The sequence below is a fragment of the Hyperoodon ampullatus genome (assembly GCF_949752795.1).
Source record: "Hyperoodon ampullatus genome assembly, chromosome: 9".
Lineage (NCBI taxonomy): Eukaryota > Metazoa > Chordata > Mammalia > Artiodactyla > Ziphiidae > Hyperoodon > Hyperoodon ampullatus.
The window spans coordinates 32,696,302-32,723,009 of NC_136922.1; the positions used below are offsets into that span (position 1 = coordinate 32,696,302).

General features: G+C 37.1%; 1 protein-coding gene across 5 annotated transcripts in view; it reads left to right on the forward strand.

Annotated features, from left to right (window-relative positions):
* The window catches only part of RUNDC3B (RUN domain containing 3B), a gene marked incomplete at both ends in the record, with an annotated part of 146,433 nt that overhangs the window by 73,333 nt on the left and 46,392 nt on the right, over positions 1-26,708 (forward strand). For 4 of the 5 annotated variants that reach the window (XM_079711515.1, XM_079711513.1, XM_079711511.1 and 1 more), the window contains 3 exons: positions 790-875; positions 12,727-12,816; positions 15,178-15,258. In XM_079711515.1, coding sequence (XP_079567641.1) covers positions 790-875; positions 12,727-12,816; positions 15,178-15,258 — 257 coding nt within the window. The remainder of the gene's footprint in view (positions 1-789; positions 876-12,726; positions 12,817-15,177; positions 15,259-26,708) is intronic. The other variant, XM_079711512.1, reaches the window with a different exon arrangement.

Here is a 26,708-nt window from a genome sequence, read left to right on the forward strand (position 1 = left end):
ATAAAATTCTCAATAAAAAATATAATCTTTATAGTCTTTCATTCTAAACAAAGAATCCAGAAGAAATGCTTTGGATTATAAAAAAACTTAACTGGCTAGTCCCAACTATTGAATGATGTTACCTCTTTTCAAAAGTAAAATTAAATTTTTCATATTTTGTTAGAATTGTATGTTTTCTGTGATTTTGTTCTAGAGTATGCTTCTGGGTGTTTTTGTTGTGTGTTTGTTTTTTCTGGTTTAAATTTTTGGTAATAGTCGAATGCTCTGGAGGCACCAAATTCAGTAACTCATGATTTGGATGCATGGTAAATAATGAAATTTGGTTGTCTGAAACCTTCCTCTGGAAAGATTAAACAAGTGGTGTGAGGGTGATTATTTTTATTAATGAGAACGGACTCTTTTCTTCATGTTTTATAAAGGGACTCATTTTAATTGGCATGTTGATTTGGGCATTGAAGTAAAGAGAGATGTCTTGTGATTTCCTTCTAAAATTCACAAGAAGTCTCTAACCCAAGTTAAGTCAATATTAATGGTTATGTCCCTTCAGATGCTAGAAAGTTAATCTGACATGATCTACCCTACACCTTCAGAGAACAAATTATATACTATATATAATTAAAATTTACCTCATCTTATCTACTTAAATATTTTTTAGTCTTTATCAAATGTATATTTTGAGTGAGTTATTCTTTGCATATTAAAATGTTTATATTTTTATGACATAGCAAGCAAAATATATTTTAACTTCTAATTTTTTTTTCATGTTTGATTCTTTCTTCTTCCTTTTAGGGTAGAGCCTGGATCAGAGTAGCACTCATGGAAAAACATTTATCTGAATACATCTCTACAGCTCTGAGAGACTTCAAAACAACCAGGTTTAAAAGTCCTTTTAATTTTCAATATATATTTAAAAGATTTACCAGAAGTCTTAGCAGTAAGAATAGATGAAGACACATTTGTTTTTAAAGTCCTCACCTATTTTATTTCCTCCTTTTTGTACTTCTCAGATAAATCCACTGTCTTCTCAGGAAAATGCAGTTTCTCAACTAAACATACATCTTACCTTGGTTTATCTTTTCAAGCCTCACATTCTGCCTGGAATATCTTTTTTCTGACCAATTTCTGATTCTTACTTTTTCAACACGTGAAGTTTCCTTCTCTCCACAGACTTTTTTCTAACCAATTTGAAGAAAAATCTGTGAAATTCCTATAGCATTCTTTCTCTTTCCACACCACAATATTTATTTCATTGCTTTTAAAGAATAAATGAATCATTCACTTCTTTCATTCTTTTTTTTTTTTTTCCATCCTTTATGGATGGTTTTTATTTTTTTTTATTTTTTATTTTTTTATTTATTTTTTATTAGTTTCTGCTTTATAACAAAGTGAATCAGTCATACATACACATCTGTTCCCACATCCCTTCCCTATTGCGTCTCCCTCCCTCCCACCCTCCCTATCCCACCCCTCCAGGCGGTCACAAAGCACCGAGCTGATCTCCCTGTGCTCTGCGGCTGCTTCCCACTATCTATCTACCTTACGTTTGGTAGTGTATATATGTCCATGCCTCTCTTTCGCTTTGTCACAGCTTACCCTTCACCCTCCCCATATCCTCAAGTCCGTTCTCAAGTAGGTCTGTGTCTTTATTCCCGTTTTACCCCTAGGTTCTTCATGACATTTTTTTTTTAATTCCATATATATGTGTTAGCATACGGTATTTGTCTTTCTCTTTCTGACTTACTTCACTCTGTATGACAGACTCTAGGTCTATCCACCTCATTACAAATAGCTCAGTTTCGTTCCTTTTTATGGCTGAGTAATATTCCATTGTATATATGTGCCACATCTTCTTTATCCATTCATCTGATGATGGACACTTAGGTTGTTTCCAGCTCCGGGCTATTGTGATTAGAGCTGCAATGAACATTTTGGTACATGTCTCTTTTTGAATTATGGTTTTCTCAGGGTATATGCCTAGTAGTGGGATTGCTGGGTCATATGGTAGTTCTATTTTTAGTTTTTTAAGGAACCTCCATACTGTTCTCCATAGTGGCTGTACCAATTCACATTCCCACCAGCAGTGCAAGAGTGTTCCCTTTTCTCCACACCCTCTCCAGCATTTATTGTTTCTAGATTTCTTGATGATGGCCATTCTGACTGGTGTGAGATGATATCTCATTGTAGTTTTGATTTGCATTTCTCTAATGATTAATGATGTTGAGCATTCTTTCATGTGTTTGTTGGCAGTCTGTATATCTTCTTTGGAGAAATACCTATTTAAGTCTTCTGCCCATTTTTGGATTGGGTTGTTTGTTTTTTTGCTATTGAGCTGCATGAGCTGTTTATAAATTTTGGAGATTAATCCTTTGTCATCTTTAATTCTTATATAATATAATTAATGATTGCTCAATTGTCTTTTTAGAGCAGTCTATACCAATGTTCCTCTTGGGTTGTAAGATGCTACATTGTGCAAAACATGACTTTATTAATTTTTTATGATGGTCAAGAAAAGGTTCATATTAGGACAACAGTCATTCCTACTCAGCTGTGGTCTGCTAATCTATATTTATAGCTTTTGTTAAAGAAACCACTGTTTTCCCATTTTAGTAGTATTTGTAAATGAAAATATTCAATATTTTCAATATCCTGGATATGTACTATTCAATACAGTCACCACTAACCACATGCCACTGTGTAAATTAAAATTGAAATTAAGTAAAATTACTGGCTTCCCTGGTGATGCAGTGGTTAAGATTCCATCTGCCAATGCAGGGGACACGGTTTTGAGCCCTGATCTAGGAAGATCCCACATGCTGCAGAGCAGTGAAGCCTGTGGGCCACAACTATTGAGCCTGCGCTCTAGAGCCCACGTGCCACAACTACTGAAGCCCACGCACCTAGAGCCCATGCTCCGCAACAAGAGAAGCCACCTCAGTGAGAAGCCCATGCACCGCAATGAAGAGTAGCCCTCACTCGCCACAACTGGAGAAAGCCCACACGCAGTAATGAAGACCCAGCACAGCCAAAAATAAATAAATAAAATAAATAAATTTATTTTTTAAAAAAGTAGGGCTTCCCTGGTGGCGCAGTGGTTGAGAGTCCGCCTGCCGATGCAGGGGACACAGGTTCGTGCCCCGGTCTGGGAAGATCCCACATGCCACGGAGCGGCTAGGCCCATGAGCCATGGCTGCTGAGCCTGCGCGTCTGGGGCCTGTGCTCCGCAACGGGAGAGGCCACAACAGTGAGAGGCCCACGTACTGCAAAAAAAGAAAACAAAAAACAACAACAAAAAGTAAAATTACTGATTCAGTTCTTCAGTTGCTTTATCACATTTTAGGTGTTCACTGGCCTTGTGTGGTTAATGGCAACCAAATTGGACAGCACAGATATAGAACAGTGCTTCATAGCAGAAAGTTCTATCAGACAGCACTGCCTTAGACACTTCTAAATTACCATACTTATTTCTACCTCGTTAATCATATTTCTTAAAGAAGAGAGTGACTGTAAACCAGTTTTGACAGAAAATTAGGAATATATATACAGAAATCATGTATCTGGAATCTTAATTTCATGTCCTGATGCCATATTTGATATTTTGGATTTTGAGAAAATCTGGGCCTTTATTATGACACATTCTTTTAGCTAACTAGCTGGTACAGATTACAATATCTTTACTTAGGTGTCTCTATGTTTTTAGGTAATAAAACAAAAATTTTTTATTTGTAAGATACAAAGAAAAAAATTATCATTATAAATTTGACCAGGATATAAAGACTTTTAACTCCAAGAAGTATTTGCATAAAGTAAATCTGATATATGCTTACTGAATTCTTTTAAAGCAATATGGTACTCTTGAGATATTTCTAAAGATAGACAGTGAGATGATAATAAACTCTTAGACATTTGAAATAAATCTTATGCAATGAAACATTTGTTTTATTTATCATCACTAGTAAATACATTTAATTATGGAAGATAGTAAATATTGAAGATAATAAGGCTTCAAAAATAAAAATAGTATCAGAATCTCATAGATCAAACCTAAAAATCCTAAATTAGTGAAATCAAAACCAAGTTTATACCATAATTATCTCCTATACAATAACAAGATAGTCTTTTCTAAATAGAAAGTAAAGCATTAATAATCTCTCTAGGGTTTCCCTGGTGGTGCAGTGGTTAAGAATCCACCTGCCAATGCAGGGGACACGGGTTCGAGCCCCGGTCCAGGAAGACCCCACATGCCACGGAGCAACTAAGCCCGTGTGCCACAACTACTGAGCCTACTCTCTGGAGCCCGCGAGCCACAACTACTGAGCCCATGTGCCACAACTACTGAGGCCCGCGTGCCTAGAGCCCATGCTCTGCAACAAGAAAAGCCACTGCAATGAGAAGACCACGTACCGCAACGAAGAGTAGCCCCTGCTCGCTGCAACTAGAGAAAGCCCGTGTGCATTAACGAAGACCCAGTGCAGCCAAAAATAAATAAATAAAATAAATAAATTTAAGAAAAAAAAAATCTCTCTAAGTTGTTAGTCTTGTTCTTAGTTTACACAGTTGGGTGGGGTAGAAGTAGTACTTGAATAGACTATTTTTAGGCGGAGTAGCTTAAATTTTTTAAGGGAAATCCTTTTTGCCTTGTTTTTAGGTATTAGCTTTTTTTTTTTTTTTTGAGAAAAGGAAGTGATTCAGCTGTGAAAAGTTTATGAAGTAAAAATGTTCCTGTAACAATATATAAACATATATTATTCAGATATAAACATGGCTTAGTATATGTTTATACACGCACAGAAATACATCATATTTATATACACAGATACACACACAGTATTTAAATGTGACCATGATGGCTCTGTAATTATCAAGAAATGAAGTGAGTAGTTACTTCAGAACTCTCATCCTAAAAGTTAACTAAAAAAAGGCAGTTGCAAAAAGACAGTCTTTTTTCTTAACTATTTACACTACTTTTTTTTTAACTGAAATCAAACCAGAGAAACTTATTAATTATAAATACATTTGATTGTGAACCCCTAGCGAAAACATATGTATTTGGAAGATTAGGTTTGTAAAATAACAAGCGTACTTTTGGAAAGAAGAGTTATTCCTTACCTTTTGTCTGGATTCTCCCTGACAGAACCGCTTGTAGAACAATGAGAAATGATCTCTAATTCTTTAGGAATCTTGAGAGTATCTGAATCAAGTGATTTCTTCTTGTTCTACTCTTCACAGATAGAGAGTAATGAGGTCTTTTAAAATGGTGATACAAGTGTTTACCCCAATACAGAAGGAGGAGCTACATCAGCTAAGACAGGCAGCTTGAAAGTACTGATCAGTGAAAATCCAAGGATAAGATTGGGTAGAGGAACTGTGGGGAGCACAACTACGATAAATCTTCTGAAGTACATGACGATCGCTCCAAAGTATTAGAGAAATTCATGTGATCTTTTTGCTACAGTGGAGGATATCTTGGTGAGCAATTGAAAAAATCCTTGAAGGTTTAGGGATTGGGGTGTTCTTGGGAAAGAGCCAGAGGTGGGAAGTTGGCAGACTCAAGGAGAGAATCCAAGCTAAAAAAAAAAAAAAAAGGAATTATTTTGGTAGGTTACTGGGAAAACCTAGAGATAGAGAAGTAAAGTAGCAACTGAATAATTTGCTCAAAGTTTTACTTTCTCCTCACCCGCAGCCTGAAAAATAATTAGAAAAGTTAAGCTAAAGAATACAAATGTGACATTTGAAACAAGATCGAAAATATTCTGGTAAGATTTTGAAGTAACAACTGTGGAAAATATAAAGTAGAGAAAAAATTACTGTGTGGAATCCTGTTTATTACTTTGCAGTTGCACCACAATATTTCATTTATCATGACAAAAGTAGTGTTCAAAGAAACATTAATCTTCTCGTTATGATAGTAGGAGTAAGAGAAGAGTAATGTATAAAGTAAAACTTCAAAATTACTCAGCTGTCACAAAGGGGGAAGAAAAAGGAGTGGATAAACACTTTTCTAAAGGATAGAAGAGTAGATAGGGTAGTGATAAATTACCACACCTTTCAAGAACTAAGAAGGCCTTTAGGAATCTGAATCTGTTTGAAAGTTTTACATTATTAAGATGAAAAAAATAAACGTCATTAAAAGGTGCTTGTGGACTGCTGCCACACAGCACATATAAAGTTAACTCAAAATGGCTCAGACCTAAAAGTAAAGCCCTTAGAAGAGAACATAGATGTAAATCTGCATGACCTGGGATTAGGTGGTAGTTTCCTAGACATGTTACTAAACACCCAAGCAGCAAAAGGAAAATAGATAAATTGGACAGAATCAAAATGTAAAGCTTATCGCTTTGAAGAATATCTTCAAGAAAGTGAAAAAACAATCCACAGAACTGGAGAAAATATTTGTAAAGCCTATATCTGATAAGAGATTTGATTGTGAAATATATATAAAGAACTCTTACAACTCAGTAATAAAATATTTTTAAATTTTAAAATGGGCAAAGAATCTGAATAGACATTTTTCCAAAGAAGGTACACAAATGACCAAGAAACACATGAAAGATGTGCAACATCATTAGCCATCAGGGAAATTCAAATCCAAACTGCAAGATACCACTGCACACCTGCTAGGATGGCTATGATCAAAAGAACATATATGGGCTTCCCTGGTGGCGCAGTGGTTGAGAGTCCGCCTGCCGATGCAGGGGACATGGGTTTGTGCCCCGGTCTGGGAAGATCCCACATGCCGCGGAGCGGCTGGGCCCGTGAGCCATGGCCACTGGGCCTGCGCGTCCGGAGTCTGTGCTCCGCAACGGGCGAGGCCACAACAGTGAGAGGCCTGTGTACCGCAAAAAAAAAAAAAAAAAAAAAGAACATATAATAACAAGTGTTGGCAAGGATGTGGAAACATTGCAACAGTTATACGTTGATTGTGGGAAAGTAAAATGATGCAACCACTTTGAAAAACAGCCTGGCAATTCCTCATAAGGTTAAACGTGGAGTTACTATATATCCCAGCACATGAATCCTAGATAAATAGATACAGATATCCAAGAGAATTAAAACCATATGTTCACAAAAAAAACATGTACACAGATGTTCATAGCATAATCCATAATAGCCAAAAAGGCGAGAGAACCCAAATATCCATCAACTGATGAAGGGGTAAGCAAAATGTACATTGCATGCAGTGGAATATTATTCAGCCATAAAAAGGAAGGAAGAGCTGCTGCTGCTGCTCCTGGTCCTTGCTTATGTACTTGTTCTGTGGGACCTGGTACCTCATTTGTGAAGTGGTAGCTGAGGAGGGTCTGGAGCTTGCCACGGCCAATGAAAAGCCCAAGGAGTCAAGACTGAAGACAACAATCATATTAACAATCAAGACAGTCATTTTTGTTGTGATGGAATGTCTCTCCTGTCAGAGGCTGCTTTCTTCTAGATCCTATCCCCATTCACCTCTTCCTTTAGTTATCACCTCTCTCTTTCCTCATCCTCAATCTCTTTCCCATTGCTGGGTCATTCCCACCCACGTAGAAGTATATACTGGTATCTCCTACCTTAAAAACAAAAACTTCTCCCTTGAACCTGTATTTCCCTCTCATACTGCTCATTTCCATGTTCTGCTTCATCACCAGACTTCTCAAAAATCTTTATACACACTTTCATCTCCTTACCTGAGAGTCACTCTTTATTCTCGTCCAGCTTCTGCCTCTCACCACTCCACCAAGGATAATTTTAAGAGAATACCAATAATCCACAAGCTACCCAAACGTAATGGACATTTCTCTGTCCACATTGTACTTCATTGTACAGCTAAAATAGTTGAAAACTTCCTCTTTCTTGAAAAACCTCTCTGCTTTTAACTTATATAGCATTCCCTGGCTTTTCTTTCTCCCTCTATAACTGCTCTTTCTCAGGCTTCTTTTACTCTTCACAGCTTCTTAGTGTCAGTATCCTCTGGGCTCAGTCCTCTGTTGTGTGCTCTTCTTTCTCTTCTCAGAATTTCATCCATCTCCCTGGAACTTTAAATACCACCTGTATGGTGGTGGCACCACATTTAAACCTCTAGCTAGATAGTTCAGATTTCTTGATTCCCTGCCCCACCCCATCCTGCAACCCTGTTCCCCCACTTCTTGGCAAATGGTTTCGCTGCCCTACTTACATGGCTGACGAAGTCAGAATCTGAAATTCATGTTTGATTCCTCTTTCTCCTTCATTTTTTATATAAATTTATTTTATCTCTGGCTTCATTGGGTCTTCGTTGCTGCACGCGGGCTTTCTCTAGTTGCGGCGAGCGGGGGCTACTCTTCGTTGCCGTGCGCAGGCTGCTTATCGCGGTGGCTTCTCTTGTTGAGGAACATGGGCTCTAGGCGCGCGGGCTCAGTAGCTGTGGCTCGCGGGCTCTAGAGTGCAGGCTTAGCTGTTGTGGCACACGGGCTTAGTTGATCCGCAGCATGTGGGATCTTCCCGGACCGGGGCTCGAACCCGTGTCCCCCGCACTGGCAGGTGGATTGTTAACCACTGCGCCATCAGGGAAGCACCTCTCCTTCATTCTTTCTAGTCATTCCAGTAGCAACTCTTTTCGATCCTATCTCCAAAATCTATCTCAAATCTACCCATTTACCTTTATCGCCATGGCTGCAAGAGTAATGTGTACCTCTCTCATCTCTTGCTTATACTCCCCTATTGGCCTCCCAACTGAGATTCCAGTTTGCCCCCTCCCAGTAGCCACCCAGCTTCCAGCCAGTCTTCTTAAAAGTAAAAGGGATCCTGTCAGTTCCCACTTTAAACATTGAAATGGTTTCTCATTACTTTAGCCAGCAGGCTCTGCTAATATGTTCCCTGGAGTCAGACCCTGGATTCGCCACTTTCTGGCTGTGGAATCTTGGGTAAATTGCTTACTCCCTCCATGGCATAGTATTTGGTGGTAAAGTTAAACAAGATAATTCATGTAAAGCACTTATAACTGTGCCTGGCACTCAGTAAATCTTTACAATTATTGTTAATGTTATATGGCCTACAGAGCCCTGTGTGATCAAACTTCTCTGGGCCTAAGGTCTCAGACTAAACACTTGAGAATGTCTTTCCTAATGACTTTCTTCAAAGTTGGGTTCTCCTTTAATTTTTCTCTACCTCAACAACTTATTTATTTACTTTATATGGCTTACCATCTCTGATTATCTTTTTTCAGCCTGTCCTTTCCCCTAGACTATAAGCTCCATAAAGAGGGGTCATGATTACCTTGTTCACCATTTTATCTGTAGGATATAACACAGTTCTTGATATATTATGTATTTATTGATAAAAATAATTAAAGAATCTCACATTCTTAGCAAGACCTTTTGGAGATTGATTTTTTGGCCCGTTTTTCATTCTGATTCCATTTGACTTAGAATAGAACATTTCTTTATAATGCTGTAATTTGTTTTGTATGTTATGAGGGAGAATCTTCTTTATCTCCTCCCTTCAAGTTTCTTATGTAAGGACTAAACTGGGGAAGAGAACAAGATGTTGATAAAGAAATTTCTTTGGTTTATAAGATAAGCTTTCTCATATTTTAATATTGCACTTTTAGTGTATGGAATAACTTATGACTCAAAAAAGGAAATTTTGAAGCATGATATTGTGCAGTATCAACATCATCTATTCTGGTTGTTCACTTTGGAACCCACCCAAAGGATATTTGTTATTGAAGTACCTGAAAGGCCTTAAAATAGTCTTTCAGAATGAACACTAAGGATGGCATTATAGACACATATTTCAACTAAAATTAAACTATATGTGTTAATAAAAAGGGTATTATTCTTATTAGGGTATTATTTTAAATACTTTTCTAGTTTCTAATATATTTCTAGTCAACATACAAATAATTGGAAAGAGTATACCTAATAGAAAGTGGGAGCTTTTCTTCCAGACCACAGTAATATCAAATAGTTGCTCACAGTTTTCCTTTGCTTCTAAAATACAAAACTTCTTTAAAGATATAGTCTACTATATAAATCTTTAAACAGAAGTTTTTAATATATTTTTCACCTTGGTACTTTCAATATTTATAATACATTTTTGCAAGTCAGTATGCTCATTTGGTTAGATCCTGCTCATAAAAATATTTTCTTTAGAACAAAAAATATTTTCAACAAAAAAAGGGAATTTTTTTAGTATATACGTTACTATTATTGGATTAGTCATCTTAGGCTTTGCTCTTGGCTCATTGGTTATGTAATCTTAGTTATATAAGCAAACTTTTTTAATGTTCCAATTTTTCTCTGAGATAAAATGAAGAAATTGAAAGCTTACAGTCTTTAGAAGCCTTTGAAAATATTGATAACAGGAATCAGATTTTCAGTCAAAATTATTGATATGTTGGTTTGATTAAGGGAATATAAAATTAATTTTTCCTAATAGCTTCTGCCTCTCTAATATACATGAATGAGTGTGTTGTCTTTGATTAATTAAGTCTTTGATTAAATGATAGAAATATAATCTTTTTCAGATCACTTCAGTATTCTTTTAAATATTGTTATTTTTAAAATTTGTTATCTCAAACTTAGAAGTGCATTTATTGAATTTTTTTTGTTTTTTTAACCAGGACTAATAATGAAAAGTTCAGCATACAATGGACAGTTCTCTTAACTAGCCTTTCCTCTTCCATTTTTCTTCCCTTCCCCTCTGTTGCAGTGAAGACTGTTAAATTAAATCAGGTCTCTGCAGCATTGTGCTTCATGCTTGGTTTTATTTGAGTGGAATTATTGATTTCACATATAGCAAGCACTTCACTTATATGGGTTAGCTTAAAAAAATCAGTAGTAAAACAAAAGCCAAAAAACCTCAGTAAAACAATATGATATACACACATATAAATGACCTTTAGGCTTAAAATTTTTTCTAAAAACCAGTTAGTTTTGGTTTGTTTTAGGTATTTTTCATTAGTTCCTAATATAATATTAACATTAGGAAACAAGCAAGAATAGTTTTGATCTGACTCCTAAAATGTACTTTAAAACATGGTGGGCTCAAGGTGGCAAACAAAAGTAGACCTTTTCTTATATAGGGAAGTACTAGGAATAATGGGTGATTGCCAGTGTCAAAAGCCAGAACAAACACGTGTCCTATAGAATGTGGTGGTCTAGAACCATTGGAATCATAGTTCTTCCAGGAGTTGATAAAATATTCTGTCAACAGCCGATTTAGCCATTGGGGCAGGGACAAGATCTCAGATATATAGATTTGTCTAAATATCTTTTAGACAAATCTATATATCTTAGATTACCTTTTTGTGGAACACCTCAGTTGAATATGTAGAAATTACTTCCATTTATTTTACTAATCTTTGTTAGGCTGGAACTTTTAGTTTTTCTCCTTTTATGTAAATGAATAAAAACAATTCCCATATTTCCAAGGAAACAGAAAACATCTAATCCAAGCTAGTCTTCCCACCATGTTTGTTGACAGCCTTACATCTGTCAGAGGGTAAAGAGTTGTCTCTTATTTTTCTGTGTACTTTTTATTCATCTAAAATTCCTTAAGGTCCATAACAGAGGTTAAATTCTCTTTAAATATTTTTGTTTTTAAAAGAAGTATTATGGTTTAATAGAAAATATTTAGAACTTAAAGTAAGAAGGATTGGTTTTCCTCCTTGATAAGTTTATCAACATAGCTTGGGCAAATTGTTTTAATCTGACTCACTTGGTGGTGAGTTTGAAATGAATGACAGTTCCTTCAGCATTTACTTCATGGGCTTTGCAATTATTAAATAGTATGGCTGTAAAAGTATTTGGTAAACTGTGGACTATTCATTATTGATGATAGTATTATAAACTTTACATGCAGCCTTTATAAACTCATGAATATGGAAAAGAGCAGGACAAATTTCATTTAATAAGAAACTTTCCTTTTAGTTAGTGGGGTGTTATAGAGTGGTGTTGACTATGTGTAAAATAAATAGTTATAACAATTTAATTATCCCTGTTACTGGACATAAACTAGTTTTTGCATACTATTATTTTTAAAAAGAAGTAAATTCAATGATCTTACATTCTTTTGTGGAAAAATACCTTAAGCCCATATTAAATAATATTTTTTTCAAAAGATTTATTTTAAATATTTGAAAATAAAACGTTAGTATTTTAAAAATTAACATTAACCAAAACAGAAAGCTTTCCAGGAATTAGCAAAGATAGATTCATATTCACTTTTTGTCAAAGATATGATGAATACTTTTTTTTCACAGGCAGCCACCTTGCTAGCCCATCTGCCCTATTAGTATTGTAGTGTTAAAGGTTAGCATAAATTACTATTAATCACACCTCCTAGTTCTTAATTTAGTTAATAACCTTTGGAATTACAGAAAAACAGAATGTATGTTTGTGTTTGTTCTATATATAGAATACTAATCTACATAGTATTGAAAATAGACCAGTATAAATGACTGTGAATTTACCACCTTTCAGTTTACATTTATATTGCTTCACTCTTAGAGAAAAATGCTAGACACTGTAGACCCCTTGAATGAGTCACTTTGGGGATTTTTTTTTAAGAGAGGTATAAGCACTTAGGATGATTTTCTTTGTTACAGTGGCAGCAATATCTGCAAGACTTGAGTGATCCAAGTATGTTCTTGTTGTGACAAATTAAATAAAATTTAGTTCTTTCTACTTCAGCTTGGGCTTTAAGTGATTTCTGTAGATGAAACTTAAGTCAGTTTTTAATATTTATGTGTTCACCCATTTCATTTTTTAGGAGATTTTATGAAGATGGAGCAATTGTCTTGGGTGAGGAAGCAAATATGCTTGCTGGTATGCTGCTTGGACTCAATGCTATTGATTTCAGGTATTTCATCGAACTATATGCATTATGACTTTATTCTACCTCATAGTAGTTTCTACTTATGATTGTTTTCTTTCAGTTTTCTAAGTAAAGCACACAGTTGGATATTGATTTGATTTATGTTGTTCCCTTTCGAATCAGATCAGTTTTCTAAATAGGTTTGCTCTCAAAAAAGAGGCTGTCTCAAACTTAGGGAATTAACTGACAACCTTGCTCTCTAGTTTGGGTAAAAAGAAAGCTTGGACCACATCCTGCCAAGCAGAGAAGTCATGCACTCTGGTAGCACTGAAGGAAGGTTTTGGATCTCATCTCTTGGTATTTTTCAACTACTGTTTTAAAATGAAAAAGAAATACACTAAAAGAAGATTCAAATCCAGAAAGATTTTCATTGTCTCATGTGGTGAGATAAAGAGGATATTGACAGGCTATCTTAGGTATGTTATGTTTCTTGTTTTGTATCTAGAATATTAAAAATTTTGTTAATATTTGCTTTTATTATCAAGTAGATGAATTGATTTCAGAATAAGATTACAGGTACTAAAAATGGACATTGTAAGTTCTTTTTAGGTTGATGGCAGCATCCTTTTGCATTTCTTTAATTGATCTAAGATTTTACATTGTACTAAAAGTAAAAGGTTTGTCTAGAATAAGAACTGAAGCATGAGAATGAAGGAAGTATTTTATATATATACATATATATATATATTTTTTTTTTTTTTTTTTTTTTTTGCGGTACGCGGGCCTCTCACTGCTGTGGCCTCTCCCGTTGTGGAGCACAGTCTCCGGACGCGCAGGCTCAGTGGCCATGGCTCACGGGCCCAGCCGCTCCGCAGCATGTGGGATCCTCCCGGACCGGGGCACGAACCCGTGTCCCCTGCATCGGCAGGCGGACTCTCAACCACTGCGCCATCAGGGAAGCCCTATATTTTTATTGAAATATATCACTTAAATATATCATTAAATATATCACTTAAATATATCGCTTAAAATATATCACAAGAATGTTAACAAATAAGTATAAAACTTAAATGAAAATCTAGTTTTCATTTTTAGTTCATTTTTTGAACTAAAAAATAATGCTACCCAGTTTCACTGAGGTTAACTTTTTCTAGTAAATCACTTCTTTTTCAAATTACTTTTCACTTTGTAAGTGTAACTTTCCTCTATTTATAATTTGATAAGTGGTATTGGGTTAATTAGCTTAACTCTTTATGATGAACGTGATGGATGCAGTTATGAAGGTTGTCTTTATGATCCCTCTAAGGGTGTTAACTTTTTACATGGCATGTTGCTGGCTCTGTCCAAATACTTTACAATTTAATTTATTTTTTGGTTGGAAAAAAAAAACTGGGATAAGAATCTAAACTCTTGGCTTATTGTAACCCACTGATACTGTATAGAGGGAAAGTGTCTTAAAGATGCATTAGTAATGTTTCTATAAATAAAGGAAAGCCCATGTAAAATGTTGCCACTTTGATTCTTTCCTTATTCAATTCTGGAAAAACACATACTGCACCCTTGATATTAACATATTAGAACAAGTATTTCAACAGGCAAATTTCCCAAAGAAACCAGAAGTTAGTGGTTCATATGTGAATTTTTTCTTTTTTTAAAAAAATTAATTAATTTTATGTATTTATTTTTGGCTGCACTGGGTCTTCGTTGCCGCTTGCGGGCTTTCTCGAGTTGTGGCTAGTAGGGGCTATTCTTTCTTGCCGTGGGTGGGCTTCTCATTGTGGTGGCTTCTCTTATTGCAGAGCACGGGCTCTAGGCGCGCGGGCTTCAGTAGTTGTAGCACGCGGGCTCGGTAGCTGTGGCTTGCGGGCTCCAGAGCACAGGCTAAGCAGCTGTGGCGCACGGGCCCAGCTGCTCCGTGGCATGTGGAATCTTCCCGGACCAGGGCTCAAACCTACGTCCCCTGAGTTGGCAGGCGGGCTCTCAACCACTGTGCCACCAGGGAAGCCCCATGAATTTTTTTGTAATTAGACCTTTTTAGAAGATATAAGTGTCACATGAGAATTTGTAAATGTGAACAACAAGGCTTCATTTGAAAATTCTCTAGCGATGTCTTAAGAATTTAATAAAGACCAAGATAGTATGAAATAAATAATGTTTGAAAAGATTTCTCAGTAAATTTTACTTTCGTGTGATATATTTATGTAACAGTGTTATTAACTCATACAAGCCTTTGTTATTGATATGGAAGGTAGAATATCTTTATGAGGTGTTTATAGCATCACATTTAAATTACAAATAAAAAATTCACCTGCAGTTTGATGAAACAAATGTCTCTAATAAGAGATTGTTTATAACAGTTTGATTTAAATTTTTATGTATTAATATATTTACTGTCTATTGTCTTAGCTTCTGCCTGAAGGGAGAAGGATTAGATGGCAACTTTCCTGCTGTAATAGACTATACACCATATTTGAAGTTTACCCAAAGGTATTTGACATTTTGAAATATGTTATTGAAATCTTAATTTATAATTGAATGTCTTCTTGTGCAATATATTTATCTGATTAAAACCACTTTTTGTAAAACATTTATTTCAGTATCAGATATCATTCAAAAATATAAACTCCAGTTGTGTTTTTAGTATATTTGTAAATATATAGTTTTTACATAATTGTAATCCCAGTGTAAATATAGTTTTTAAAAAATAGCGTGTATTTCTACTGCTGTAGTCAGTATAATAACTTTAATAGCTCTATAATAGTCCATTGAGATTACAAACCTATATTCATTATTTAGATTGTTTTTCAGTTATCTCCATTATAATGAAAAGAATAATGAACATTTTTGTGCAAATAAATTTTCCTTTTGTTTCTGTTGTGAATTTATAGAGTTATTCAGGTAAGTACAGCGAAAAATTTTGTGACTCTTAAAGTCTGTTCTTAGAGTTGTATCAATTTATCCTACTACCAGTATTTTGTGAGAGTTATGGATTCTCCATAATCTCATCAGCATTGAAAATTAATCAGATGAAGTCTAAAGATATTCTGAAGATCTTCTTGCATAATTGACTTCCTGAATAGAATAATGATCTTTATATACTTCTTTTTTTTTTCACATCTTTATTGGAGTATAAATGCTTAACAGTGTTGTGTTAGTTTCTGCTGTACAACAAAGTGAATCAGCTATATGTATACATATATCCCCATATCCCCTCCCTCTTGCGCCTCCCTCCCACCCTCACTATGCCACCCCTCTGTGTCGTCACAAAGCATCGAGCTGATCTCCCTGTGCTGTGCAGCAGCTTCCCACTAGCCATCCATTTTACATTTGATAGTGTATATATGTCAGTGCTGCTCTCTCACTTCATCCCAGCTTCCCCTTCCCCCTTGTGCCCTCAAGTCCATTCTCTAAGTCTGTGTGTTTATGCCTGCCCTGCCACTAGGTTCATGAGTACCACTTTTTAAAATGCCATACATATGCATTAGCGTATGGTATTTGTTTTTCTCTTTCTGACTTACTTCACTCTGTATGACAGATTCTAGGTCCATCCACCTCACTACAAATAACTCAGTTTTGTTCCTTTTTATGGCTGAGTAGTATTCCATTGTATATACGTGCCACATCTTCTTTATCCATTTATCTGTCTATGGACATTTAGGTTGCATCCATGTGCTGGCTATTGTAAATGGTGCTGCAGTGAACATTGACTCTTTTTGAATGAGTACATGACTCTTTTTGAATTATGGTTTTCTTAGGGTATATGCCCAGTAGTGGGATTGCTGGGTCATATGGTAGTTCTATTTTTAGTTTTTTAAGGACCCTCCATACTGTTCTCCATAGTGGCTGTGTCAGTTTACATTCCCCCCAACAGTGTAGGAGGGTTCCCTTTTCTCCACACCCTCTCCAGCACTTATTTTTTCTAGATTTTTTGATGATGGCCATTCTGACCAGTGTGAGCTGATACCTCATTGTGGTTTTGATTTGCATTTCTCTAATGATTAGTGATGCTGAGCATCTTTTCATGTATTTGTTGGCCATCTGTATATCTTCTTTGGAGAAATGTCTATTTAGGTCTTCCACCCATTTTTGGATTGGGTTGTTTGTTTGTTTGTTATTGAGCTGCATGAGCTGCTTGTATATTTTGGAGATTAATCCTTTGTCCATTGTTTCATTTGCAAATATTTTCTCCCATTCTGAGGGTTGTCTTTTGGTCTTGTTTATGGTTTCCTTTGCTTTGCAAAAGCTTTGAAGTTTCATTAGGTCTGATTTGTTTATTTTTGTTTTTATTTCCCTTACTCTAGGAGGTGGGTCAAAAAGGATCTTGCTGTGATTTATGTCATATAGTGTTTTGCCTGTATTTTCCTCTAAGAGTTTTATAGTGTCTGGCCTTATTTAATCCATTTTGAGTTTATTTTTGTGTATGGGGTTAGGGTGTGTTCTAATTTCATTCTTTTACATGTATCTGTCCATTTCTCCCAGCACCACTTACTGAAGAGCCTGTCATTTCTGCATTGTATATTCTTGCCTCCTTTATCAAAGATAAGGTGACCATATGTGCGTGAGTTTATCTCTCGGCTTTCTGTCCCGTTCCATTGATCTATATTTCTGTTTTTGTGCCAGTACCATACTATCCTGATTACTGTAGCTTTGTAGTATATATAGTCTGAAGTCAGGGAGCCTGATTCCTCCAGCTCTGTTTTTCTTTCTGAAGATTGCTTTGGCTATTCAGGGTGTTTTGTGTTTCCATACAAATTGTAAAATTTTTTGTTCTAGTTCTGTGAAAAATGCCATTGGTAATTTGATAGGGATTGCATTGAACCTGTAGATTGCTTTGGGTGTAGTACAGCCATTTTCACAATATTGATTCTTCCTATCCAGGAGCATGGTATATCTCTCCATCTGTTTATGTTATCTTTGATTTCTTTCATCAGTGTTTTATAGTTTTCTGATTACAGGTCTTTTGCCTCCTTAGGTAGGTTTATTCCTAGGTATTTTATTCTTTTTGTTGCAATGGTAAATGAGATTGTTTCCTTAATTTCTCTTTCTGATCTTTCATTGTTACTGTATAGGAATGCAAGAGATTTCTGTGCATTAATTTTGTATCCTGCAACCCTACCAAATTCACTGATTAGTTCTAGTAGTTTTCTGGTGGCATCTTTAGGATTTTCTATGTATAGTATCATGTCATCGGCAAACAGTGACAGTTTTACTTCTTTTCCAATTTGTATTCCTTTTATTTTTCTTCTCTGATTGCTGTGGCTAGGGCTTGCAATACTATGTTGAATAATAGTGGCGAGAGTGGACATCCTTATCTTGTTCCTGATCTTAGAGGAAATGGTTTCAGTTTTTCACCATTGAGAATGATGTTCGCTGTGGGTTTGTGATATATGGCTTTTATTATGTTGAGGTAGTTTCCCTCTATGCCCACTTTCTGGAGAGTTTTTATCATAAATGGGTGTTGAATTTTTAAAAATTTATTTATTTATTTATTATTTATTTTTGGCTGTATTGGGTCTTTGTTGCTGTGTGCAGGCTTTCTCTAGTTGTAGCGAGTGGCAGCTACTCTTCATTGCAGTGCGTGGGCCTCTCATTGTGGTGGCTTCTCTTGTTGCAGAGCATGGGCTCTAGGCACACGGGCTTCAAGTTGTGGCATGCAGGCTTCAGTAGTTGTGGCTTGCAGGCTCTAGAGTGCAGGCTCAGTAGTTGTGGCGCACAGGCTTAGTTGCTCCGCGCCATGTGGCATCTTCCCAGACCAGGGCTTGAACCAGTGTCCCCTGCATTGGCAGGCGGATTCTTAACCACTGTGCCACCAGTGAAGTCCCTCTTTATGATTTCTTTCCTTCTACTAACTTTGGGTTTTCTTTGTTCTTATTTCTCTAACTGCTGTAGGTGTAAGGTTAGATTGTTTATTTGAGATTTTTCTTGTGTCTTGAGGTGAGCTTGAATTGCTCTGAACTTCCTTCTTAGAGCTGCTTTTTCTGCATCCCATAGGTTTTTGGATCGTTGTGTTTTCGTTGTCATTTGTTTCTAGGTATTTTTTTATTTCTTCTTTGATTTCTTCAATGATCTCTTGGCTATTTAGCAGCATGCTGTTTAGCCTCCATGTATTTGTGTTTTTTACAGTTTTTTTCTTGTAATTGATGTCTAATCTCATAACGTTGTGGTCAGAAAAGATGCTTGATATGATTTCAATTTTCTTAAATTTACTGAGGCTTGATTTATGACCCAAGTTGTGGTCTATTCTGGAGAACGTTCATGTGCACTTGAGAAGAAGTGTATTTTTCCGCTTTCAAGTGTAATGTCCTAAAAATATCAATTAAGTCTGTCTGGTCTATTGTGTCATTTAAAGCTTGTGTTTCCTTACTGATTGATTTTCTGTTTGGATGATCTATTGGTGTAAGTGGGGTGTTAAAGTCCCCCACTATTATTGTGTTACTGTCAATTTCTCCCTTTATGGCTGTTAGCATTTGCCTTATATATTTTGAGATGCTCCTTTGTTGGGTGCATAAATATTTATTATTGTTATGTTTTCTTCTTGGATTGATCCCTTGATCATTACGTAGTGTCCTTCCTCATCTCTTGTAACAGTCTTTAATTTAAAGTCTATTTTATCTGATATGAGTATTGCTACTCCAGCTTTCTTGTGATTTCCGTTTGCATGGAATATCTTTTTCCATCCCCTCACTTTCAGTCTGTATGTGTCCCTAGGTCTGAAGTGGGTTTCTTGTAGACAGCATATATAAGGGTTTTGGCTTTGTATCCATTCAGCCAGTCTCTGTCTTTTGGTTGGAGCATTTAATCCATTTACATTCAAGGTGATTATCGATATGTATGTTCCTATTACCGTTTTCATGACTGATTTGGGTTTGTTTTTGTGGGTCTTTTTCTTCTCTTGCGTTTCCCTCTTAGAGAAGTTCCTTTAGCATTTGTTGTAAAGCTGGTTTGGTGGTGCTGAATTCTCTTAGTTTTTGCTTGTCTATAAAGCTTTTGATTTCTCTGTCAATCTGAATGAGATCCTTGCTGGGTAGCGTAATCTTGGTTGTAGTTTCTTCCCTTTCATCACTTTAAATATGTCCTTTCACTCCCTTCTGGCTTGCAGAGTTTCTGCTGAAAGGTCAGCTGTTAACCTTATGGGGATTCCCTTGTATGTTATTTGTTGTTTTTCCCTTGCTGCTTTTAATATTTTTTGTTTGTATTTAATTTTTGATAGTTTGATTAATATGTGTCTCAGCGTGTTTCTCTTTAGGTTTATCCTGTATGGGACTCTCTGCGCTTCCTGGACTTGATTGACTATTTCCTTTCCCATGTTAGGGAAGTTTTTGACTATAATCTCTTCAAATATTTTCTCAGTCCCTTTCTTTTTCTCTTCTTCTTCTGGGACCGCTATAATTCAAATGTTGGTGCTTTTAATGTTGTTCCAGAGGTCTCTGAGACTGTCCTCTATTCTTTTCATTCCTTTTTCTTTATACTACTCCCCGCCAGTTATTTCCACCATTTTATCTTCCAGCTCACTTATCTCTTCTTTTGCCTCAGTTACTCTGCTATTGATTCCTTCTAGAGTATTTTACATTTCAGTTATTGTGTTGTTCATCACTGTTTGTTTGCTCTTTAATTCTTCTAGATCTTTGTTAATCGTTTCTTATATTTTCTCCATTCTGTTTCTGAGATTTTGGATCATCTTTTTTTTTTTTTTTTGTGGTACGCGGGCCTCTCACTGTTGTGGCCTCTCCCGTTGCGGAACACAGGCTCCGGATGCGCAGGCTCAGTGGCCATGGCCCACGGGCCCAGCCGCTCCGCGGCATGTGGGATCTTCCCGGACGGGGGCATGAACCCGTGTCCCCTGCATCAGCAGGCGGACTCTCAACCACTGCGCCACCAGGGAAGCCCTGGATCATCTTTACTATCATTACTCTGAATTCTTTTTCAGATAGCTTGCCTATTTTGTCTTCATTTATTTGATCTTGTACGTTCTTACCTTGCTCCTTCGTCTGTAACATATTATTTTGTCATTTCAGTTGTGTTTTTTGTTTTTGATTTTTTTGATGGTTGGGGCTGTATTCCTGTCTTACTCAGGCATCCAGCACTGGAGTTTGCAGGCAGTTGGGTAGAGCCAGGTCTTGGTGCTGAGATGAGGACCTCTGGGAGGCCTCACTCCAATTAATATTCCCTGGGGTCTGAGGTTCTCTGTTAGTCCAGCAGTCTGGGCTTGGTGCTCCCACCACAGGAGCTCAGGCCGACCCCTGGCCTGGGAGCCAAGATTCCACAAGCTGCATGGTGTGGCAAAAAAAAAAAAAAAAGCAAGCAGTACAATAACAAAGAATAAAAAATAAAATAAAATTAGAAAGACAAAAAATATATTAGAAAAAATAAAAATATAATTGAAACAACTTCAACAAGGTAAAACAAAACCACAACAGAAAAAAGTAAATAAATAAACAAATTAATTAATTAATTAAAAAGGGGGGGGGGGAACAAGCCAAAAGGAGCAGAACAATAACAAAGTATAAAGAATACAATAAAATTAGAAAAATAAAAGATTTATTAGAAAAAATAAAAGTATAAATGCATCAACAACAGGGTAAAATAGAACCCCAACCTAAAAGAAGAAAAAAGAAAAAAAAAAAGCCTTGACTAAGTGGGGCAGAGTTTAGGCAGGTTTGGAACTTAGGCAGGGGTGGGGTTTAACGTGGGGCATGAAGTTTCAACGTGGGACGGGGCCTAGGCTCAAGACCCATGCCAGCTGGAAAAGGTCTTGTGGGCGGGGCCTAGGCGGGTGACGTTCAAGTGTAGAGTGGGGCCTCTGCTTAGGACCTGCGCAGAAGGGGAGAGCTAGCATGTCCAAAGAAGGGCCTCTGTCTGGCGTGTGGGGTTCCGGAGTTTGGAGGTAAGGTCCTGGGTGAGGGCGTGTGGGTGGGGTTTAGACCCAGCACATTGGAGGGGTCTCCGAGGGGTCTCCAAGCATAGAGGTAAGGCCCTGGGTGGGGGTGTAGGGGCGGGGCTTGGGTTCTGCGGGCAGAAGGGAGGCTCCGAGGGCAGAGGATTAGGCCCGGGAGCCCAAGAGGCTCACCAGTGCCTAAGTGGACAGGGAAAGCCTGGCCCCATTCCCTCCATTCCTTCACGCCCCTCCCCCACCGTCTCCCCCAGGTTCTCCCCCATCTCGTGGGTGGGTCCCACTGGGTGTAGGAACTCCTCCCCTCCCCCAGCCACCCCTCAGGGCCGCCACCCCTGCCCCGCCTCCACTTCTCCTCCCCCATCCCTTCCACCCAGGCCCCATGTCCTTCCCGGTCTCTGGGGTTTCCTCCTGTCCCCTTAGGTGTCTGTGGTCCCCCGCCGGTGCCGGGTAGGTGCCCTAGTTGTGCGGGAGATGCAAATTCCACGTCCTCCTACCCTGCCATCTTGACTCCGCTCCCCTCTCTTTATATACTTCTAAAATGTTATGATCAGGCCAAAGCTGTAAGGGAGATAGAGTGAGTAATATATGTATATATGTAATATATGTATATGTACACACAAACGTACACACACACTCAAGATACATTTATTGAGTACCTAAAGAAACTTTCCTAGGGATTCATACATGTCAAGAGTATAGGAACTTTGCGAACTTCTAAAAAGGAATGCAATCCCTGTATCCAAGATAATCACCATCTAGTAAGAGAAGTCGCTATGATTTCAGAGCTAGTAGTGTGAAGATATTTTAGGTGATGAAGGAGAAGGAGGAATAGAGTATTATGGTACAAAGATTTCTAACTTAAGTAAGTAGATCCCTTGGGAGAGGGATAAGTCTGTTACATTAGATCTAGAAAAGAAATACACCAAGAAGATGTTTTCAACAGGAATAAAATTGTACTGTTTGGGGATATGTTTGGATTATAGGACATTTTGTGAAGATAATGGATAGTTCAAAACAATACTAGTAAAAATGTCAGTACCATTTATTCCATGTTTATTATATAGCAAGCATTGTTCTAAGTCCTTTACTTCTATTAACTCATTAATCTCCTCAAAAGCCAGCAAGGTAAGCACCACTGTCCTTATTTTTAAATGAGAAAACTGAAACACAGAGAGGTTAAATACCTTGTCCATAGTCACACAGCTAGTTTGTGCAGAGTGGGCCTCAAGTCTGAAATTAAAGAGCAAGATGACAGTTGGAGATAGGAGTTTGGTCATCAGAATGCAGTTAGAAAGGCTATTTTTAGTGATTTAGGAAATAATTTAAATTAAAATATGAAGAAAAATGTAAATATAGATTTTTCTCTTTTCTTACCTAAGAGACTGTAGTAATTATTACAATGCTTTTAAAAAGATACGATAATGAAGCCTTCTCATCTGGTGCCCTCAGAATGAGTTTAATGATCTATATTCTGTGTCCCCAGCTGCTTAACCACTTTTGTCTGATTTTTTTATGCAATTTTCTCTTTCTTTGATGCACTAAACCAAACATATATGTATAGCTTCCTCTTCTTTGTATACTAAAGGCTTCCTACCATCTTGTTATATAAAGAATACTAAAACAAGAAAGGAAATACCAATTCAACCTAGTCATAATCCAGTTAGCATTACAGACCATGAAGTTTTTCTTTTTAGAAGGATTTAAACTATCCTAATAGTCATAAAGAGCCAATATTTTAAAAATTGAATTACTTCCAAATATACCTGTAATTAGACACAATTTTTAAAAATTCTATTTGATGCCACATTTAAGAAACCATAAGAGTCTGTCCCTCCCCAAATTACTGCTTTTAACTTATTTGGAAAATAAGTATTTATTATAGAATAATTGGAAAATACAGAAAGGTAGATAGTAGAAGAAAGCTTAAGTCACTCATCTTACATTTAAGGAGCAACTGCTAGAAGCATTAACATTTTGATGGATAGCTTTCAGCCTTTTCTGTACCTAGGAATATTTTTTTATTAAAATGGAAGCATAATATACATGTAACTGTTTCCCTTAATACTGTATCATGAACATTGTTGCATGTCTTTATCCTTCTATAGCATCATTTCCTAAAATGAATAGAATTCATTGTTTGTATAGTATGTTAACCCAGTTATTGTTGGACTTTTGGAGTGCATTTAGTTCCGTCATATATAGTATTACAGTTAATACCCTTGTCACTACATCTTTTTATGCAGAACCATCATTATTTCTTTAAGTTAAAATCCTGGAAGTAGGGGCTTCCCTGGTGGCACAGTGGTTAAGAATCCGCCTGCCAATGCAGGGGACATGGGTTTGGGCCCTGGTCCAGGAAGATCCCACATGCCGCAGAATAAGTAAGCCCATGCACCACAACTACTGAGCCTGCGCTCTAGAGCCTGCGAGCCACAACAGCTGAGCCCGCATGCCACAACTACTGAAGCCCGCGCGCCTAGAGCCCATGCTCCGCAACAATAGAAGCCACCACAATGAGAAGCCCTCACACCTCAATGAAGAGTAGCCCCCGCTTGCTGCAACTAGAGAAAAGCCCACGTGCAGCAACGAAGACCCAGCACAGCCAAAAATAAATTTAAAAAAAAATCCTGGAAGTAGAATTTCTAGTATATATGTCACTGAAACTTTTGAAACATGCTGTCAAGAGAGCATGTCCAGAGAGGCCGTACTAATTTAGATCCTATCAGCAATATGTGACAGTGCCTGCCTCCACAATTTCCAACTTAAAGGTGTGGCTAATTCTGTAAGTAAAAAATGATATCCTGTTGTTGTTTTGGTTTGCATTTATTTGATTAGTGGTGAAGTTGAACTTTAAAAAGTATTTATTAGCTATTAGTCTTTTGAAATAGTTTTATCTTTCTGAACCTAAATATATGAAATATGTTAATAGAAAACATCCTAAAATATATTTCATATTTAAAATTGGTTTAATTAAGTTTTAGGTTGTGTACCAGTGAGAAAAGTTAAGTTTTTTCTGAGTTACTGCTTGGTGTAACTTTAAACATCTTTTTCTTGAATGGATTTTAGGCCAAAAAAGTCTAGTAGTAGCCAATGATTATTGATCTTTTATGATGCCTTCAATTTTTCACTTTAAAATATAACATTCTAATAGCTAAGTCTTTATACTTAGAATGATTATTTCCTAAAGAGGTAAATTTCTGCAAACAAAATTGCTGAGTTAAAGAGACCATAAACGATCAAGCATGCTGTTAAATTGCCCTTCCTAAACGTAGCATTCCATGTACAGTTGGTTGTCCATATCTGCAGGTTTCACATCCATGAGTCAACCAGCTGTGGATCAAGTGTATATCGGACTTGTACATATAAGGGACTTGAGCATCCATGGACTTTGATATCTGGGGTGGCTCCTGGAACCAGTCCTTCATGAGTACTGAGGGACCACTGTACTCTGCCTTTTCCCCCTCTTAGTAGGGAGAAACTAATCATTTGCTACCAAAGGCCAGTCTTCTGGCCTGTGTACTGCATCCCATCCTGTCTTTTCTGTTTAAGGTCTTAGCTCCAGCAGTTGTCCCCTTCCATTAATTTTTCCTTTTCTACATCTTCCCACACATCACAGCATATAAGCATGTTGTTATTTTTCCCATCTTAAAAAATGAAACAGAGAAACTTTCCTAACCCCACATTCACTTCTAGCTATTTCTTAGTACCCCTTCCTTTATTACAAAACCATGCCTCTCTTTTTTCTGCCTCCATTCTCTCTTGAACTATTCAAATGAGCTTTAATACCTACCACTGAAACTGCTCTTTTCAGAGTCACCAGTAATTGTCTTGTTGTGAAATCCAGGGGTTAGTTAGTTTCCTCACCTTACTTGACCTTGGAGCAGTGTTTGATACACGTGACTGCTCTTGTCAGCACTCTTCTGCTTTTCCTCCTGTTTGCTCCTTCTTACTCCCCCTCACTGCTTTCTCCTCATTTCCCCAACCTCTAAATGTTGGACTGTTTCAGAGATCAGTCCTGAATCATCTTCTCCGTCTATACTAAGTAGTTCCATCCAGTTTCATGGCTTTAAGTACTATCTATATGCTGCTCTTTCCCAATTATATACTTCCACCTGGAACACTCCTCTAAACTCTGAACTCATACATCCAGCTGCCAAGTTGGCATCTCCACTTGGATGTGTAATAAGCACCTCAGATATAACATGTACAATAATGAACTCCTAATCCCACCACCCCACACCCCCTCACACAAAACAATTTTCCTTCCTTTAGTCTTTGCCATTCCAAGAATGGTAGTTCTAGCATTTCAGTTGTTTATGCTTAAAATCTTTGGAGTCATTGTTGAATTCTGTCTTCCATAATCCACATACGATCCATCAGCAAATATTTTTGCACCACCATCACCTCCTAAATTTAAACCTGGAGATTTGCAAGAGTCTTCATGCTCCACCTCTTGACTCCTGTAGTTTATTTCTCCATAGAGCAGCCAGAGTGATCCTTTTGAAATATAAGTCAAATCACTTCATTCCTCTGCTCACAACTTTCCAGTAGTTTCTTTCCTTCTGACCCGAAGTGGAAAACAAATTCCTTAGTTGATCTGGCCTCCAGTACCTCTCTGACCTCATGTCTTACTCCCTGCCCTGTTACTCACTGTGCTTCAGTAACACTGGCCATCTTGTTATCCCTTGAGCACACCGGGCACACCTGTGCATCTTTCTGTCCTCTCTACCAGGAGCACAGTCTCTCTCAGATATTTGCATGGCTAGTTTGCTCATCTTCTCTAAAACTCAGCTTAATACCACCTTAGTAATGAAGCCTCCACTGAATGTTCTGCCTAAAATAGTGATACCAGTTCCCCTTACTGGTGTGACCTCAAGCATCTGCTTATCATCTCTTATTCTCTTTTTCTTCATTTGCTGAATGAACCTATTAAATAGTACATCAATACCTCATGGGGATATCATGAGGATTAATGAGGTGATGCATGTGAAGCATTTATATAGTTCCTTGGACCACCGTAGTTAGTATTTATTTTCTTCCTTGT